The 20,193-nt window shown below is 48.2% G+C and overlaps 1 protein-coding gene across 1 annotated transcript in view; it reads right to left on the bottom strand.

Annotated features, from left to right (window-relative positions):
* Positions 1 to 9,873: 9,873 nt before the first annotated feature.
* Positions 9,874 to 20,193, bottom strand: part of Lrrc30 (leucine rich repeat containing 30) — a 31,612-nt gene continuing 21,292 nt past the window's right edge. Inside the window, exon 2 of the mRNA XM_050166216.1 lies at positions 9,874 to 11,852. Coding sequence (XP_050022173.1) covers positions 10,510 to 11,412 — 903 coding nt within the window. The 5' untranslated portion in view covers positions 11,413 to 11,852 and the 3' untranslated portion in view covers positions 9,874 to 10,509. The remainder of the gene's footprint in view (positions 11,853 to 20,193) is intronic.

Raw genomic sequence — 20,193 nt, forward strand, 5'->3', positions numbered from 1 at the left:
TAGTCCGTGTTGGAACTGCAAAGAGGCTCGGCTCAGATGGCAGCAAAGGAAGCAGCAGCAGTGGCAGCAACAGGGTAGATGCAGTTGTCAGCGAGGGTGAAGATACGTACGCTAAGGCAAAGCTTCCTTTCTCCACCACCTTCCATCTGAAAGTTGCTCTTCACATTCAAGGCGAGTCTTCCCACTTCAAATACCCCGACCAATAAAATCCCTCACAGGTATTCCAGATCCAGCCACGCTGACAGCCAGGATCCATCCAATGACCCCATCTTACCTTTGGGAAACGCATTTCAGAGCTTCCAATGGGCACCTGAAACTATGCATAGTAGTGAATCCCATACGGCCATACTCTTATTTTACATGCAGACATAACTCTGATAAAGTGTAGCTCGTAGATTAGGCAAGAGCTTAACGACGCTACCATCAAAGCTACATAAAGATGGTGTCTTTCATAACTAAGCCACTCGATGCAAGTAGCATCACAGGGTAGATACACTGGACGAGGGGATAAGTCACACTCCCTGAGCAAGACGGTATGCGGTACTATACTACCCAGAATGGAGCACATTTTAAAAACCTGCTGTTCATGTATGGAATTCCCCACATAATATATTCAGATCATTATTGACTGCAGGAAACTTAAACCACAAAAGCCCTAGTTATAGGTAAGGGGGACCTGCTATATTAAGTGTGTATGATTATATATGCTTATATTAGTCATTAATTGATTACCCCACGACCTAAAAATGTTGCCAGGGGACAATTTAATAAAATGCATGGCGCTAGCTCTGGTGTGAGTGTCTGAGATGGATACACACGTGATCCCCTCATCAGGAAGCAGGACACAGCCAGGAGGACGTTACCCGACGTCTAACATCAGTCAGCAGTTTCCAGGTTGACTGGACGAGGTGGGAGAGAAGCCAGGGTACCGCCCCTTTTCAAAGGACAAAATGGAAACCAGGTTTTCTCCTCTAGGGCTGATCACGTCCATCCTGGGTGGTAAAGCCGTGATGTCGGAGGTCTCCTGATGTTCTTGCATTTAGCTCCCTCTGGCAGCTCCCAGCACAAAGGCCATCTAAGAAGTCCCCCAGGGGATGACTCCTATGTTTCTGACTGGAGAGAAGTCCTGGATAACTGCGCTTCTTTCTGGAGGTGTGTCCTACCCGCTCTGGGTGGGCAACTGGGGGCTGTGCCCTTGGCACCCCTCTCCTGACAGTAGGGGGCTGGACACCTGCAGCTTCCTTCTGCTGCTCTTGGCTTATGAATTACTGTTTTTTTTTTTTTTTGATTTTTTGAGACAGGGTTTCTCCATAGCTTTTGGTTCCTGTCCTGAAACTAGCTCTTGTAGACCAGGCTGGCCTTGAACTCACAGTGATCCACCTGTCTCTGTCTCCCGAGTGATGGGATTAAAGGCGTGCCGCCACCACCGCCAAGCTTGAATTGCTGTTTTCTAAACAAAATTTAGTTCCTCAAATCTAACCTTTTCAGAGCTTGCCTTTTCTCTGGCCCCCTTTGATAATTTGCAAAAGAGAACCACAGATGTCATAAAAGTCGGTTGTATCCGAGATGACGGTTTATCAGAGCAAAAATTAAAGATGAAAGTTAAAGTCAGCAAAGACAAGGGGAACATCTGACAAACTCAAGCAGGACCCTGGCACAAGGCCTCCTCTTCCCTCTCCCAGTGGAGGGGCAGAGGTGTTGCAAGAATGTCTGTCATGTGAAGAGTGTCACTAACCAGGGAAGGTCACCTGATTCTTGGTGTGTGGAGGTCTGGAGGAACAACACGCTACAATTGTGGCCTCTTCTTCCTCAGCCTCTCCCAAGTTCACCCTGTCACCATGCTGCCCAGGCCCCCTTAAATGCAAATGCTACTCTGGGAATAGATTATATGATTCGTATGACTCAAACAAGACACTCTTTCCAGGCAGGACATTCCAGTACCGGAGAAGTCGATTCTAAGAGGTGGTCAGGATCTAAGTCTTTCTTAGACTATACCTTCTTATGTCAATCTGGACCTTCAAGTTTTTATCACGCATGGTCTGTGTTACTGAACAAACTCTCCCTCAGCCTCTGAACCACAGGTGTGACAGCGAGGCTGATCTCGTGCCGATTGGAAGAAAGATGCATTCCTACCAACCAGAGATGGAGCCGGACACCTTCTCCAGCTATGGAATAAGCCACAGTAAAAAGAAGGGAAACAGGAAGCTCACAAGTCAATTTGCAAAAACAACATAAACTCAATTTCTCCTAACATGTTAGATGACTAAGTGAATGAAAAAAAAAAGTAGATACCATATTAAGCACATTTCTGGGAGACGGAATGAATTTCTTGATTGTCAATTCTGAGGAAGGAGACTTTTTCAATTGGCTCTTTGCTTGCACTATCCCTGTGATTTGAGAATGCAAATTCTTCGGCTTCTCGTGTATGTTGGTTGAGGGGTAACACCAGAACTGTTCTTTGAATTCTCCAAGGCCTGTGGCAGCAGTATCGTTCAGGGTTTCCTGTCAAGCACAGCTGTATCTCACAGACATCTAAGCTTAGTCAAAACCAGACTGAAGCCTTCAACTTGTGATTTCTATGATTCAGTTGACATCAGTTCATGTCTTTGGCCAGACATTTGAAGTAGAGGGAGAAGAGACACTGAGAGCCACCTTCAAAGGAGGAGTCGCTTGCATTCTCGTGCACACTCATTTATAGAAGCTGCTGTGTGTGTGCCAAATTCAGCCTATGTGTGTGTGTGCATGTGCATGTGTATGTGTGTGCACGTGTGTGTACGTGTGTGCATGCATCTGTGGTGTGTGTGTGCGCGTGTGCGCATGCATGTGTGGTGTGTGTGTGCGCGTGTGTGCGTGCGTATGTGTGGGGTGTGTGGGGTGGGGGTGTGTGTGCATGAGTGAAGCGATGTGAACTCTGTAATAGATTCCTCACTAGCAGTATGAATTGCAAAGTTTGCTTTTTTAAAAGGCAAATATTTCACCATCAGCTCCCAAAGCTATCGCTGAATCAAATCCAATGAGGAGGTTTTAGGGGAAAAGGAACAGGTTACTAGGACTTTTTATCTCTTCTAGAAACTTAAATCAGAGTTTTTTAATCAACCAGTCAGTAAAGCTAAACCGACTTCTCCCTCCAAGTCTCCAGCTACTGATAAGAACGAGAGAGAAATCAGGCGACATGAATGTCAACACAGTCTCCCGTGTACCCTCAATTCTGGCCTCGCTCATTTTATATCTTATTAAAGTTGAAGGAATCCAGCGCTACTTATATAACCATGGGCCTTGGCTAGACTAGGCAGACACTCAATCTCTGAGCTGCATTTTGGTTCCTCCTCCCCATTTTATAGTTTTGAATCAAGTCAAATCACATTTCCTATGATGTTGTGCAAGGAGAGATCAAATTATTCATACTGATCTTGTCTATCTCCGAACTTTGTTTTGCCTGTTTAAAATAATAAAAAAAATTGGGGCTGGAGAGATGGCTCAGAGGTTAAGAGCACTGACTGCTCTTCCAGAGGTCCTGAGTTCAATTCCCGGCAACCACATGGTGGTCACAGCCATCTGTAGTGAGATCTGGTGTCTTCTTCTGGACAGCAAGCATACATACAGACAGAACATGGTATATATAATAAATACATAAATCTTAAAAAATAATAATAAAATAATAAAAAATTATCATAAGCTCAGGGAATCATAAGCTCTATGTTCTGAGGCATTAAGTAAGAGAAAAGCACAGTCAAGAAGAAACAGTCTCATCGAATCTGCAAGGTGAAAGGGGCCCTGCAGTGTGTGTGTCTCACTACAGAAAAACCCAGGCCTGGAGAGGGGAGCGGTGGGCACGCTTCCTCTCTGTCGTCCACTCGTTCACGCCACCTGCCACCACCGTGTCCACTCTGGACTGGTTACAAGGCGACAGCCACCCAGGGGTTCGGGGCCTCCCAGGGTACAAACTGACTAAGATCTCCTCAGCATGCATGGGACAACTGGACACAAGCCCCACGGCTTTCTGCTTTCCACCAAACACGTCCTGCTGGTTCTGGTTCTTTTCTAGTGAGATAGGAGCAGCGGGGCTGCGTCCCTGGCACCCGGCCGCCCGCATGGCTAGGTTATGCCCCGAAATAATTACACGGAAACTGTAACTGCCTGGCCCGTTATCTGTAGCCTCTTATTGGCTAGCTCTTACATATTGTTCTAACCCATTTCTAATATTCTGTGTAGCCCACGAGGTGGCTTACCAGGGAGGATCTTAACTTGCGTCTGTCTGGAGTGGGAGAATCATGGCGACTCCCTGATTCAGCTTCTTTCTCCCAGCATTCTGTTCTGTTTACTCCACCCACCTAAGGGTTGGCCTATCAAGGGGCTTAGGCAGTTTCTTTATTAATAAGAAATCACTCCCACATCACCTTTCCTGTCTTCCTTGAGATGGGAACACCTGAGCTGCAGGTCCCCAGCTGGCCATGCCTGGCCCTCCTCCAGCCCCATGACATGGACAGCTTCTCCTCAGAGGGAGGAACCTAAACTTTTCACAGCTGCCCAGCTGAGTCTAGTGACAGAGCCCCAGTAGGGTTCCAATCTGCAGACCAGGTTCAAGGCCCCTCCGTCTTTCCCTGCCAGCTGTCCTATTGCCAGGCCCTGCTACCCTCACTGGCTGAGCATCCTCTCCACTGCCCTTCTCGGTTAAGAGTTTGTCAGGCCAGAGAGAGCGACAGAATCACATCCTGCAGAACCTTTAGGGTGACAAACACAGTTCTCACCCAGACCAGCTATTTCACAGTTTCTCCCATTGACGTTTGGATTTTTTTTTTCATTTATGCGAATCTCATGGGGGATTCTGAGGGGATGTCAGAAGCCAGGATCTTTGACAACCTGAATCCTTCCATGACCCTGTCAGCCCATAAGATGGCAAAGGAAGGGCTCAGAAGCACCTCTCTAGCTCAGACACAGAGTCCTTCCTCTCTCTTCATGCGGCACCCCAACATGCTGACTCTGGGGTAAAGGGGAAAGGACAAACGATACCAAAGTATTATAAAGTGGACTTGCATTGGGAGAGGGAGTTTCCGAGACTTTTTTCCCCATCAAAACAAAACGAAGGGGGCTGGAGAGATGGCTCAGAGGTAGGGAGCGTTGCCTGCTCTTCCAGGGGTCCCGAGTTTGGTTCCCAGCAACCACATGGTGGCTCACAACCATCTGTAATGGGGTCTGGTGCCCTCTCTGGCCTTCGAGCATACACACAGAGTGTTTTGTACATAATTAATTAATAAATAAATAAATATTTAAAAAAAAAAAAACGAAGGAAGTCGCGTTAGACTTTACACAACTCAACACTGTTGAGCGACATCAAACCATTGCCACCTCCCATCCTTCCCAAGTGATTCTCCACTCAGGTACACATCTCTTAGGTAGTTTGGGCCACAGCAATCCATCCTTTGAGCATGTCTCATCTCCTTTGCCCAGGGATGGGAGAGCACCTGGAGCTGGTAGCCTGTCCCGTCTTCGTAACACTAGCATCTGAACAGTCTCGGGGCACATAGGTACGGAGCAGGTGCTGACGCCATTCAGATGCTTGGCTCTGTCCTGAGCTTTACAGTGTGGGTGCACAGTGCAGTGACATTAAAGAGTCCAAAGATGTCCTAACGTGGCACGGTCATCACACTAACATCTGAGGAACTCAAGTCACTGAAGACTGAAGAATATGGACGACCGTGTGCCGTTCCCTCAGCAGCTCTGGCCCTCGCCCTCAGAGGCAACACAGCGCATTGTCCATGATGTACGTTCCTTTCTTTCATACCAGGGCATGCTTTGATCCATCCAGTTCGCCTTTTATGTTCTGCCCTGTGCCAAGATGAGGAGTAAGTGTAGGACCTGCCTTAGGAAATATGTCGTCTCCTTGTAAATAGATTTCTAGGACACGAATAAAGAATCTGCATAGCAAGCTACATGCTAATGGCTTTCACTTATGCTTGCCCTAATGACGTCCAAACTCATGCAGATTCATTACAAGGCCTCTCTGCTGCCCCTTTTTATTACTGCGCTGTCTGTTTTTTTTTTTTTTTTAATTAGGAACACTTTGGATTCAACATATAACCTGATGGGTAACTTAAAAGCAACACTTATGGAGAGTTCTTTTCGGTACAAGGTCAAGATGGGCCCCATCATTGTTTTAATAGATTTTTTTCCCCCTCTGTAGCTTGTTTTCTTAAAGGGCACAGAAGAGTCACATTTTGGTGTTCCTGGATTCATCATGATGAAGCCATGGCATCAAGGGTACTTACTGATGCACATTGCAACCAAGCTGGAGATTCTGTTTCTCAAATGTGTGTTATAGAAGACTGGAGAGGATTTCTGAGATAGCATGTGATCCCTGGACACTTGGAGAGTAGACACTGAGGCATCGCTCAGTATCTGGTGTGTCCATGTGGTCTCACCTGGCAGCTTATGCCCTTGCCTTCCTGTTAGCTTCCTTTTGAGATCCTCTCCTGAACTCATCCTCTGCTTACTTTTGTTTTCGAGACAGGGTTTCTCTGTTGTAGCTTTGGAGGCTGTCCTGGAACTCACTCCATAGACCAGGCTGGCCTCGAACTCACAGAGATCTACCTGCCTCTGCCTCCCGAGTGCTGGGATTAAGGGCATACGCCATCATCCTCTGCTTTTTAGCCATTAACCAGAATCTCAGTTACTCCAGCCAAACAAGTGAGAACCCCCCTGGGCCTGTGTATATGATGGCAACCCAGTCTGCAGGCTTCCCCCGTCCTGTGGTTTCCCAGTCTGTGGGTTTCACCCATCCTGTGATCTCCCAGTCTGCAGACATCAACCGTCCTGTGGTTTTCCAGTCTGTGGGCTTCCCTGAGATCCTGTGGTCTCAGACTATTGACATCAGACTCTGCTTCCAGTGACCAGTCCTTTCTAACTCCTATTCCCTGTGCTTGGCTATTAAAACACACACCCACTTAGTGCTTTGAGGCCTCACGGAGATGTATCTCCAAGATGCAGACATCCATTGCTTGAGGGAAAAAAAATCTGATTTCCTTTTATGATCCATCCCTATGGATAATGGCATCTGTAACATATTTGCTGCTTCCCAGTACAGGCACAAGTTCCCTCTGAGACCCAGGTGTGCCATCCGGAAGTCTCTCTCTCTCTTTGGTGACTGCAGAATCAGTTTATTAACCAAAGCCCAAGAATGGGCTATATCGCTTCTATCATCCATGAATTAAGTCAACAAGCTGAGTGATGACTATGGTTTTTCCTATCTAATGTGCGATGGATTACACATTTAGCGCTATTATTCCACAAGCAGATGTGTCTTTTCAATCTTCCTGCTTTCTTCGGCGCATAGGGTTTTTGCCTAATTGTGTGTTCGTAAGTTGCATCTGCTTCAAAAGGTAGTTCTGAGCCCACGCTGGCATCCCTGTGCACGGAGAGCCCGGAGACATGAACACAACATTGTTGGGAACGGAGCCGCCGGCTCCCCACATCAAGTACCAATTAGTTCCTATTCTTTGACAGTGTGCGCTCACAGCCAGTGCAGTCGTCCTCGGCGCTTTGATTCTAGGAGTTTCTGGAGCACCTGGAATTTACTTGAATGCGGCAGCAAGGGAAGCATGACAGATAGGCAAGAGGCGTTCAGCAGACATCAGTGTGGAGTGAGACAACAGACAGGAAGGGTGATGGTCCCTCCGTGATAGTGTTTTTAATCACTAAGTCCATTAGCTGCTGGTATTTGGTATCGATAAAAAAGGAGTATTTACAAAGAATCAGTATCAAAAGCACAACGGGCAACTGCTTTGCTTTTGTGATCCCCAATGAGTTGTGAACAGAGAAAAAAATCTCACCGCCACACATCCAAAAGGCGCCAGCAGAGGCTGGCAACCAAATTATTTTTTTTTTTTCTTTCTAAAAAGTACAATGAGCTCCCAGGTCACCTTCAAACTACGGTACAGCCTTTCCCAGGAGTGGAGTACTGAGGGATCAAATGTCGGAGAAGGCGGCAGAGGAAACAAAGTGATCGCTCAGCAGGGTAAGGACAGGGCCGCCGGCCTCACCAGCGGCTCTGCTCAGAGCAAGGTCACGAAAGCTCAGTGTGAGCCAAAGCTGCCCACAGCAGAGACCACTCACGGGCGTGAGCCTGGCACACGCCGGGGCCTGCCTGACAGCTGCACGCACTTGGGCTCACAGCTTCGGCAGACGACCGACCTGCCCAGTTCTGTAGAGCAGGGCTCGCCCGGTAATTTCCCACCGAGTCAGGAGGTCAAGTGAGAATTCCACTGATGTTTTTAAATAGTCCTGGCTCTGATAAACCAAGCGGGGAGGTGGAGATTTTGGAGTGCACCCATGCGGGCTGACGGGGAGCTGCAGGTATCCTGTTACTGGGGACTGGAGGGACAAGCTTCTCTCCAGCTGCCTGCAAGCGACACAGGTGAGTTCTGCCTGCAGTGTTTCAAGAGAGGCTCGAGTGCACACATATGTTAACGATGAGCGTTAACTGATTATCGCCCGCAGAAACCGGCTCCCTTTTGTGGAGAAGAAAATTGGCATTGGAGTTTGCTACTTGAAAAAAATTGTGTGGACCTTCCTTTGGAGCTTCTCTAGGGGGAAGAAGGCAGGCAGCTGCACACGGAAAGTGTCTAAGCTGGGAGATATGGCAGCCAGCTCCTGCCCCAGTGCTTTATTGCGCTTTCCTTGCAAGGAGAAAGGAGAAAGCTGAGGCGCTGGAGCTAGGCGATTGCAAGGCAAGGAGAAGTTGATCAGTCATCCCACCTGTGCTCTCTGCTTCGCTTCCCTACCAAGGCTTTCAGGCTCAGGAAAAGCTACGCAGGGCCTTGGGATACTTGCCTTGGGGCGATCTCAGCTTAACAGGCTTGGTGAGGGTCCGTGTCTTTTGCCAAACTCTGATCTACTTGGTAGAAAGCACAGGGTATCATCTCTCTCAGAGTTCCAGCCCCATGTCCTGGCTGGAGAGGGGGCTACTTCATAAAACCTTAATTCAGCTGAGCTAAAAGCATTAATATAAAGTTAACTAGAAAGTCATGCCTGAAATCACAGATCCTAGATCTTGCTGTCTATTTTTGCTGTTTTCTATAAACGGTTTGCCAAAAATCAGAGCAATCTGCTCTCAGTGAACCTATGGGAACTTTCTCCATTGTCGCTTATTTTTATCCTAATTATTTATTTTACGGATATATCTTTGTGTATGAGTGTTTGGCCTGCATGTATGTATGTGTACCACGTGCATGCCTGGGGCCAGAGGTTGCCAGAAGAAGACATCAGATCCCCTAGAACTAGAGTTGCCAACGGTTTTGAGTGTATGGGTGCTGAGAATGGATCCCAGGTTCTCTACAAGAACAGCGAGTGCTGACCTATCTCTCTGGCCCACCCGTCTTAACTCTTTAATCCTAAATAAATACTGACCTCTTGAGGTGCCTGGCTGCCACAATGACAGTGAGACCCTGCCTTGCTGTCACTGCTTGCCCTTACATCCATTTAGCTAACAGCTGTGTCCTCTTAAAATCAGAACAAGGACCAACCAGTGTAGGGCCTTTCTGGAGGCGTTTGCTTGAGGAGCCTGAACATGCCCTGATGTGAAACTCAAACAGCAAATATTCATCTTTCCCAAATGGGTAATGGGTAATCACTTTGGGTGTTGGCTTGTCCTTACCATCCCCTCACTCCCTCGCTGTGACTGTTTTCCCCTACGGTTCACCTCATCTCTGAGAGAGGAAGTGAACGTAGAACGGGGTTCATGGACCGTGGGCTGATATCCACAGCAAAGAAGTGCAATGTGGGCACCTGTGGGCAGGAGCGGACCGGGAAAGAATGCCAACACTCCACATAGAAGCCGTCCACATTTATTATCTGAAAACTATCATAACATCCCCCATGGCCACCAGCACACACAACGAGCCCGATACACATCCCGTAGGCATCTTAAAGGAAAAGCTCCTATGATCCGTTCCCCAAATCCCAAAGGGACAGCTTTGCCTGTTTTTGGTCCCAGACAGCACAGAACCACCTCCACCGTGCCCTTTGGTCGTCTTGAGGGAAGCTTGCTTGAGGCTGGCATGGGAACTTGTCTTGCTGTTGCCACCTTTGCTGCAGGTTACTGGTTGGAGTGGAAACTGCCCAAAGCTACATGGTTTCCATCCTTTGTACAATACTTAGCTCAGGGTACACAGTAGCGTGCATCTGAGCTTGGAATTATCTTGCGTTTGCCCCATCCTTCACTTTACGAAGAGCTAAATCTCACTGTTAGAGAAATTTCTTTCTTTTGGTAAAACCCAAAAGCCTGCCCCCATCCATGCTTTAAGTGAGGTGAGCATATTCATTACTAAAGACAGACAAAGTTAAAAGCAAGTATCTCACCTGATCGGCTGTTCCACAGCAACTTAGCAAATAGGAACCCAACACCGACAGACACTAACACTGAACCGCTTAGACAAGAGAAGTACCCCAGCTGACGGAGTCCACGTGAGCTGACTGGTGTCCGTGTGTCTGATGTCCGTGCATCCGCCGCCCACATCAATTATGCTTCTTGTCCTTCAAGTAGCTGTAGAGCATCTCCAGGCCCCCTTCCACCAGCTCTGGCAGGGGCTTGGATAAGGGATTGTGGGAAATGTGCAACCCTTTGTCCATGGGATTCCACGCAATCCTCCCCAGTCTGCAAAGCAGGTAGAGCTCATCTGGCAGGGTCTGGATGTCATTGTTGTTCAGGTTCAGCAGCTCTAGGCTGGTGACTAGGCAGAGTGACCTGGGGAAGGAGTGGATGTTGTTGCTCTCTGCAATGAAGATCTGCAAGCTAGCCAGGCACTGGATGCTCTCCGCGATGTTCTCCAGGCGGTTGGAGCCCACGTGCAAGAAATCCAGCTCCTTCAGAGAGAAGACGCAGATGGGGATGTGTGCAAAATAGTTGTTGCTGAGATTGAGCTTCCGCAGTCTAGAGAGGTCTGCAAAGCTGGCCGGGAGCTGGGACAGGCAGTTGTGTGACATGCTCAGCACTTCCAGGTTCTTGCACAGGCTGAGCTCGGCGGGCACCTCTGCCAGGCAGTTCATGTTTAGGAATAAGACCTTGAGGTTCTGGAGGAGACTGACTTCTCTGGGGAGACTCTTGAGGTGATTCCCACACAAGTTCAGGACCACAATCCGGGTCAGCCTGCCCACCTCAGGAGGGAGGACTCGGAGCTGGTTGTGGGACAGATTGAGTTTCTGGACTTCCAGCAAGCCCCACAGAAAGTCGGGAACGTCCGTCATTCCTTTGGTGACCAAGCTGAAGCTGACATGCCGCATGCCACGCTTCAGCAGGGACCGTGGGTCCTTCCCCAAGAGCAGGGTGTCATCCCACGAAGAGAACTTCTGTCTCTTCCCCAGCAGAAGACTCTTGGGGTCCTTGTCGTTGGAGCTGGCCCTTGAGTGTTTGGCCCCCATTAGATCTTCCTTTCCTTCTTCAAGGTGAGGAGTTGGTTCTGCCTGAGCTCCAAAACGGCAGACTGTGGTGGGAAGGGACGGTGTGAATACAGAGTGTAGCCAAGGGATCCGAGCACGGAGAAGGTTTGTCTTGCCGGGCCTTGCTGATGACCAAGGTGGAATCCTGACTGGCTGCGGGCAAGCTGTGCCTGTTCCCGAGGGTGTGTGGAGGAGGTTTCTCTCTGAGTGGACGGGCTGTAATGATACACTCGTCTCTGAGGTTTCCAAACAGAACTGCTCGATTGCCTCCGTGCGCCACAAGGCAGCTGTCACTGTCAGTTCTGCTTAAGTTTTAGTGACCCGGTGCGTGCGCACGGGTTACAGGGCCGTTTCGTATAGCTTTACTCCCTCTCGGTTCTTCCCCGGGTATCACATTTGAGCAGGGTGATTAACCAAGGCAGCTAGAAAAAGAAACAAAAGTAGAAAACTACAGCTGACCGGGGCCAACAGTGATCCCCCTGGCTGAGGGAACTGATCCCAGAGAGAGTGACCGCTGTGGCTTGCCTGGGCGCTATCGGCGGAGTTGGGTTTCCAGAGCCAAGGATCATCAGATGTTGTCACTGTGTGCAATGCAACTGTCAATGAACTGTGCTGGCAAAAAAAAAAAAAAGAAAAAAAAATAACAAAAGCAGCCTGGACGCCCGGCCCCCAGCACAGGCAGAGGCTTGTACTCTGCCTGCCAGGGAGACTCAGTGAGGCGGGTCAGTTTCCTTCACCGCTGTTGCAACTGCGGGAGTCCGGTCCCTCTGATCCACTACAGGATAGACACTTCAACCACAAGACACTCATTGTTTTGGGACGACAGTGTCCCCGTCCCTGGCTCCCCACCATTCCTCTAACCCCCACCACACCTACCCCCCGAAAGCTAATTCTCCCCTAAGTGTGCAGAGTTCATTGCTGGTATCGCAGGCTGAAGTTTATCGATCCATCCAAATGTATTTAGTGACAAAGTCACATGAGGACCCAAAGAGAAGATGGATTTCTGTAAACCGAGGAGAAGTCTCCCAAGAGGCCATCGCCTGAGCTCAGCACTCTGCTCGGGCCCGTGAGCAACGCAAACATCTGTGGTTGACCTATGCCACGTGGTGCCTGTTCTGGGTGGGGACAGACACTTAGTGTAAGTGGAAAATGCTAAAAATACTCTATCTCTATGACTGGACGGGGCTAGCAAAGTGATGGCCTAGTTCTGAGAAGAGTCGGAGTGTTTGGTGATTGGCCCAGGAGTCCCAACGAGGCCAGCAAGAGCTGCTATATACCTTGACCTTACCCAGATGCCCACCAGGCCAGGAGCTCTGGAGGATTCTGCTTGGAAGCTGGCCAGAAGCCTGCTCGTCCACCCCTGTGCCTGCTGAGAGGGCTATCTCAGGGCAACAGGGGAGTGGGATGTTACTTCTGCCTCATCTTGGCTTTGCAATATCAATATCGTTGGGACTTCTGGGCCAATCACCAAACACTCCGACTCTTCTCAGAACTAGGCCGTCACTTTGCTAGCCCCGTCCAGTCATAGAAATAGAGTATTTTTAGCATTTTCCCCTTACACTAAGTGTCTGCCCCCACCCAGAACAGGCACCGCATGGCATAGGTCAACCACAGATGTTTGCGTGCACTGAGTAAGCCCCAAGATTCTTTGACAGAGGTTCAGACTTGGGAAGTTCTGTGTATGAGAGATTGAGTGTTTGGGCTACTAGATGAAGGAGAAAATCCCATAGTGTGGTTAGGTTGTTTTTACCCTAAGATTTGGGGTTGAGCCATATCTTATACATGCAAATTTCATAAAAATCACCCAGAGCTGCTGTTTAAAAATAGTATGTTTCTCCTCCTCCTTTTCCTCCTTTTCCTTTTCCTTCTCCTTCTCCCTTTACAGGAGCATGGGGCCCTTCACTGAGGCACCTTAGCCTTCAGGACTAACAGGAGCCAGGGTGGTTTGAAACAACTTTCTCCTTTGTAACGAATAGCCTATTTATTTCCCCAACAGCATTTGTGAGCATTTCCCCATAGTCAGTCTTCGCTGAATGTTAACCGTGTGAAAGTCAGTGCACAGCGCATATACCTGTGTAGAACAGGTATTTAAATTCTTGCTATTTCGCAAGGAACAAAGACAGAGGGAAGTCAACTTAATTATGCAGAATCAACTCACTGTTCAGGGTCAAGTGGATAGTCAGAGGAAAAGAGGATGCAGGCTCAGTTAACCCCTTCATAGTCCAGGCAGGGAACCATAAGAAGGCTCCAGGTTTAGCCCTGTAGAGACAGGATCAGGAATGGGAAAGAACGTGGCTACCTGTTTTGAACGCTGTGAAGCGGGACTAGAAGACCATCATTATCACTGGCTCTGCTGCTACACCCAGAGCAATACCATAACCAGTCCATAACCCCGCACATCATACCAATATAACCAAGAAGAGGAAAGTATAAAAAAAATACAGAAAACTTTAGTGTGCACAGTTTAAACACTCAATGTCCTGTGTCTTGGTTTCATCATCGATTAAGTATGTGGTGACTTCCAGAGCCTCTCCCTATTCCATGGATCTGATCCCCGCAGCAAGTGAGACTTCTGGTGAGAAAAATGTGAAAGTCATTTCTATTGCTCCTTTCCTCCCTGCTGTGCCCGGACACCTAACAGAAGAAGTCAATGGAGGAGAGGGTTGTTTTGTTGCTTTGTTGGTATTGTTTGTTTTTTGTTTTGGGAAACAGGGTTTCTCTGTCCGTCCTGGAGCTCACTCTGTAGACCAGGATGGCCTCAAACTCACAGAGATCCACCTGCCTCTGCCTCCCAAGGGCTGGAATTACAGGTGTACACCACCACCATCTGGCAAGAGATTTTTTTTAAACAAGACAGAAACATGAAACTTTATTTAAAGCAATTTCTCATGCCATCCAAGAGTTTACAGAACAAAACACAATTAAAACTTGAAAAAACACAACTCAAAGAAGCAATCATTTACTTACTGTAGTAGACAAAGGAAAAACAACTGTGCGTGAAGGCTGAAGAAATACGCACTAGTTTAAAGAGGCCTGGACAGGATTCACTTCCTGCTAATACAATTTTTGCTTTCCTGATTTAAAAACAAAAGGATTCTAGAGGAGGTTAAAAATATTTAACACATCCATGGTCTCTTAGTTTCTGCAGTACGGTGGGGCTGACCTATTAGGAGATCACCAAGGCCAGCTGGACTGGGACTGAAAAAGCATGGGATAAAACCGGACTCTCTGAATATGGTGGACAATGAGGGCTGCTGAGAAGCCAAGGACAATGGCACTGAGTTTTGACCCTACTGCATGTACTGGCTTTGTGGGAGCCTAGCTGGTTTGGATGCTCACCTTCCTAGACCTGGATGGAGCAGGGAGGACCTTGTACTGCTGGCAGGGCAGGGAACCTTGACTGCTCTTTGGACTGGAGAGGGAGGGGGGAGTGGGGTATGGAGAGTGGGGGGAGGGGGAGGGAAAAGGGAGGCGGGGAGGAGGCAGAAATTTTTAATTAAAAAAATTTAATAAAAAAAAGAAAAAATATACAAGCAAAAAAATATTTAACACAGCTCAGATGCCTCATTAAACATACTGAATTATAACATGTGCAAACTCATGCTCAAACTGTTTACATTTTAATTTTTATTCTAGCTCCTGAGTGGAAAGAACTCTTGACACTGGGACTCTTTGCTTGCGGGCCCAGCTCACTGGGCTGGAATGCGGGGGGCTGGAATCAGAGAGGAGGTGCTGTCCCTCTAAGTTTATAGTCTTGTCTTTGGGGTCTGACATTCGCCAACTAGGTAAAATATCCAAAAGTTTCCGCCATCTCTCTAAACAGTGGCACAAGCTGGGAACCAAGTGTGAAACACGTGAACCTGTGGGAGCAATTTCACACTCAAACCTCAATACCACTTCACGCTTGACTGGAAAAAGGCAGGAAAAATCCCAATAAGGCTTTCGTATCTGAGAAGAGGGGACTTCAATTGAGACTGACCTACTGGCAAGCCTGGGGGGGGGGGGGACACTGTCTTGATGAATGGTTGACGTGGGAGGGCCCAGCGTGCTGTGGGCAGTGCCAACCTTTGGAAAGTGGTGTTGAGTCCTAGTGAGTCCTATAGGAAAGTTGGCTGAGGAATTCCTAGGGAGGACTGCAGTGAGCAGCGTTGTCCTGTGTCTCCTGCCTGGGTTCCTGCTCTGACTCCCCTTCATGCTGCAAGCTGTGGAGATGGATAAGCCTAACAAAGCCTCGATCCCACAAGAGACCTGTGGCCATCATGTATTTATCACAACAGCAGGCAGCATGTTAGGACAGTGACTTTGACGCAGGTTTGGGGGTGATAAACTGTAAGGGACGGTGGTGTTTCGGGGTTCTCCACAGGGCCCACACACGTGGCTTGCCCACAGAGACTTTGGAAGGGCTCCCTGGGTGACTGTCAGGTTGCAGAGACTTATAGGGAACTGCCGAATTCGTTCTGACATTCTGTAATGAGATTGTCTTTAAAGTCTAAGGAGGCCAAAGAACCATACTGCTCACACCCTGCATTTTAACCACATTTTGGTAACCTTCTAATTGATTCTGTCCTAACATGAAAAACAAGCATTGTTGGTTTTTTTAATCTGAAGTAAAAATTAACCCAAAGTGATGAGAGTGTAAAATAGAGGTTCATATACATGTTTAAAGCTATTCTCAAATCCAAAATAACAAAACATCTACTAAAAACCATTGTTTAAGCCAGGTATAGTAGCACACACCTTTAATCCCAGCACTTGGTAGGCAGAGACAGGTGATCTCTGTGAGTTCGAGGCCAGCCTGGTCTACAGAGTGAGTTCCAGGATAGCCAGAGCTACACAGAGAAGTCCTGCACCCACCTCCAAAGAAACCAACCGAACAAACAAAAACATTGTTTGGGGATCAGAGAGACCTCATCCAAGTGCCAACTTAACCCTTGCCTAGCAAGTCTGAGTTAGACTCCCAGAACCTAAGTGGAGAGGCAGGAAATGAGATGCTGGGGTTCTCATGACTTCCGGCTACCTCAGTCCATCCCACTGGGGCAGCGACGCCATCGACCTCAGGGCCTTTAGTAGCTCCACATCTTAGCTGTTCCACGATGCTTCCCAGAACTTCCCTTTGGGGACCCAAGCTTCCAGTGTGGACCACAGGGAAACAAACTTCACCCAAAACACACCACTGGAATTAGATGGATTGAATTTTGTTTGTTTTGTTTTGTTTTGTAAAGGAGCAGATTGAGGGCTGAGCAGTGGCTCAGTCAATAAGGTGGCTCCCACGTGAGCCATTAGATCCCAGTTCAGATCTCTGTTACCCACAAAAAAGCCAGGTGCAGAGGCCTGCATCTGTTACCCCAGTTCTGGAGGCAGTAGAGCCAAGATTATGAGCTCCAGGGTCAGTGAGAACTCCTGCCCCCCCAAAATAAAGTGGAGGCCTAGGGAAATGGCTTGTCAGATAAAGGTGTTAGCCCTGCAGGCCTCACACCCTGAATTAGATTCCTGGGGACCATGGAAAGGAAGCCATGGTGCACATCTGTAGGAAGGAAACGGCAGCACAGAGGGGGGAGTCCACCACCTGAAAGAGAAGCCGCCTCAAGGTGGAAGACCAGAACTAACCACCAAATATGGCTCTATACTGTGTGGCCATGCATGTCTGCACTCACACACACACACGCATGCATGCATGCACACACCCTAAATTAATCAAACATTTTTAAGGTGTTGCGCTATAGAGGGAGAGATCCAACACTGTCCTCTGGCCTCCGCATGCACTGACACCCATGTCTATGAACCCATGCATGACACACACACATTGCACACACACACAGAATCAGACTGGAATACATGTGCATAAGGAAACATAAGGAGGCCAGAAGCCACACCCACGCGCATGCCCCGAGAGTCACTCGGAGGGTTCTCCGTGCACTGGCTGTCTGTGTCGTCCTCATTTGTAAACTCCACACTGTCTTCAAGGTCAGCGACAGCCACAGCTGCAAAGCATTGCCGTGCATCCTTTGTTCAGTGTCTATGGATAGTGGATTCAGTATGCCCGGCTATGCCTGACATTTCTGTGCATGCCGTGTGATGTTCTCTCAGACTTGCAGGGCTGGCCTATAGACCTCACACCAAGGAGGAAGAGACCCGACTTCAGCGAGCTTAAACCTTAGACACTGAAGTTAGGCACAAACAAAAAGCGTGCTTGCCTTTCTCTCTCTCTCTCTCTCTCTCTCTCTCTCTCTCTCTCTCTCTCTCTCTCTCTCATACACACATACACACACGCAAACACACACTCTCTCACACACAAAGACACACTCTCTCACACACACGCAAACACACACCCACAGCCACATCCACACTCTCTCTCACACACACCCACACACCCACACCCACTCTCTCAGACACACACACACACAAACTCTCGCACACACACTCGCAAACACACACACTCTCTCACACACCCACACTCTCTCTCTCACACACACACACACACACACACACATACACACACATGCCAGCAGTACTGATACAGCAAATGTCTCCTCTCTACTTGTTCCTGCTCCACTTGGCTATTGCCACACCTGCTTCCATAAAAACAAAGTCCTTTGGGAAGCCTCCTACAGCACCTGCCCTCCTCCAGGAGAGTCTGGGTATCGCTTCTTATTTCCAGAAGCATCCTGGATTCGCCTTTGTATCACTCACCACCATCACCATAGTGCCGTGCATCAACTGAGCCGGTTTTGCCTACCAGGGGACATTTAGCGATGTCTACAGGTGTGTTTGACCACTCCCTGTGATGGGTGCTCCTGTCTTTCTAATCATTAAGCAGCTGCTAACCCTGAGCTCAGGCTAGCCCGTCCCACTGCAAAGAATTACCCAGTCCAAATCCCAGTGGTGAAGAAGTAGAGGAAGAAGAAGTGTATGAGCATCTCCAGCTCCCCACCAGTGTCCTCCACCAGACAAGGGCATTTTTAGGCAAGAGCTAAAACTTTATCCACCCAGAATATTGCTAAGGGACCCAGCTAGACAGAAAAAAAAAGTAATCATAATATTAAGCCCCAGTTTGCTCAGGGTGTGAAGTCTGGCATTCTAGACAATGCCAGAGAAGCCTCTGTAAGGCAAGCTTGTCCCTCTGGAATCAAACATCCTGTAACACCAGCCTGTCATAGGGAGACCCAGAAGTCACCAGGGCTGATGCAACTCTTGGAAAACACAAGTCTTCATTTTTACTGGCCAGCCTTTTATGAAATCTTCCCCAACTCCATTTACCTTTGAGAAAACGTTCCTTCCAGAAAGAGAGCCATTTCATGATCCAGGAACTTCCTCCCAGGAAGCCCCTCCTCTGCTGGACTGACCATGGTCCAGGCTTCCTTTGCCTGCATCTTCCTGTTTACCGTCTGTGCAGGGAGCAAACAGGGAAGGACTTCTCTGGGCCTGATCCAGCAGAGCACATCCTCTGATTGACAGCACCAAGCTCTGGGCTGGGGCTGAATCAGGATGACAGAGGGCTTGCCTGCCATCCCCAAGGCCTCGGGTTTGATGCACAGCATTGCAAAATACGTCCATAAAATAAATAAATAAATTTGGAGAGACATTTTGATTACCGGTCGGGAGAGTAATCAGATACCGAATCAACATTTTGCATATCAGGTTTATTTTGGAAAGCAAGGTCATGAGTTTAAGAGCAATGAGACTCTTGAAAACCCCTTAGACCAAGGACAGAGCTTTGCTAAAGACCAAGTCTCCTTTTAAGACGTTAGGAATTGGTGTGCCGCTTTAGGATGTAAATTGATGGATGGCTTAAAAGATACATTTTTTTTTCTGTTAAAAAGCAGAGAGATGGAAGTCAGTTATATGGTCCCTCTGAGACGTAGACCATTCTGAATAGGAAGTTTACAATATTCATGGTGTATTTTGTTCATACGCTTGATAAATTCCAAGTTGGAATCTCTTTCTGAGACTCTCCAAGCTCTTCAATTTGGTCTGTGTGGCAGCCACAGAGAAAGTGCTTCTGTCTGCAGGAGCACCAAGGGAGAGCATAGGACCGGAGGCTTAGAGACTAAGGGTTCCCTTCTAGCTTCAAAGGTTGAGGAACCAAATCAGCTGGTAAAGTCCTTACTGCACAAGCGTGATGTGCTAAGTTAGGATTCCCAATACACTGGATAAATCCAGCTGTGATGATGGTGCACAGATGTGACCCAGGCATTAGGGAGGCAGAGATAAAGCATCCTGAATGCTCCCCCCCCCCGCCCCCTGCCAGCTAGTCTAATTGATGGAGTGAGCTCCAGGTTCAGTGAGAGACCATGTCTCAATAAAAAAGACAACTATCCAGGAAGATATCCAACGTGACCTCTGGCCTACACACACACAGACATGCACAGATACACACACCTCGTGCAATAGGAACACCCACACCAATATGAACACACATATACCTCCCCCCCCCATGAGATTAAATTTAATAAATATATTAAGGTGTTAGCTTTGAAAATCAGAGACCCTGGACCGGGTCCCTTGCCTTCCCGCTTTCTAGTTGGTAAATTTAGTTCAATTACTTTGCACTTCGACTCTCGGTTTCCTCCTCAGAGGGATATAAAAATAACATGGTTATAAATAATAATAATTTGGGGTTGCTAGGGGATTTGAACAAGGAGAGGCAGGTGGACTCTGGGGCATGGGTACTTCCTGACCTGGAGAGCACTGGTTGCTAACTGGGTAGAGGGTGCCGGTCCTCTACCAGGTGACTTTAGGCATGCTATCACTTTATTGTGCCTA

Source organism: Alexandromys fortis, unplaced genomic scaffold, assembly GCF_014885135.2.
Source record: "Alexandromys fortis isolate MF-2015 unplaced genomic scaffold, M_Fortis_MF-2015_v1.1 scaffold_143, whole genome shotgun sequence".
Lineage (NCBI taxonomy): Eukaryota > Metazoa > Chordata > Mammalia > Rodentia > Cricetidae > Alexandromys > Alexandromys fortis.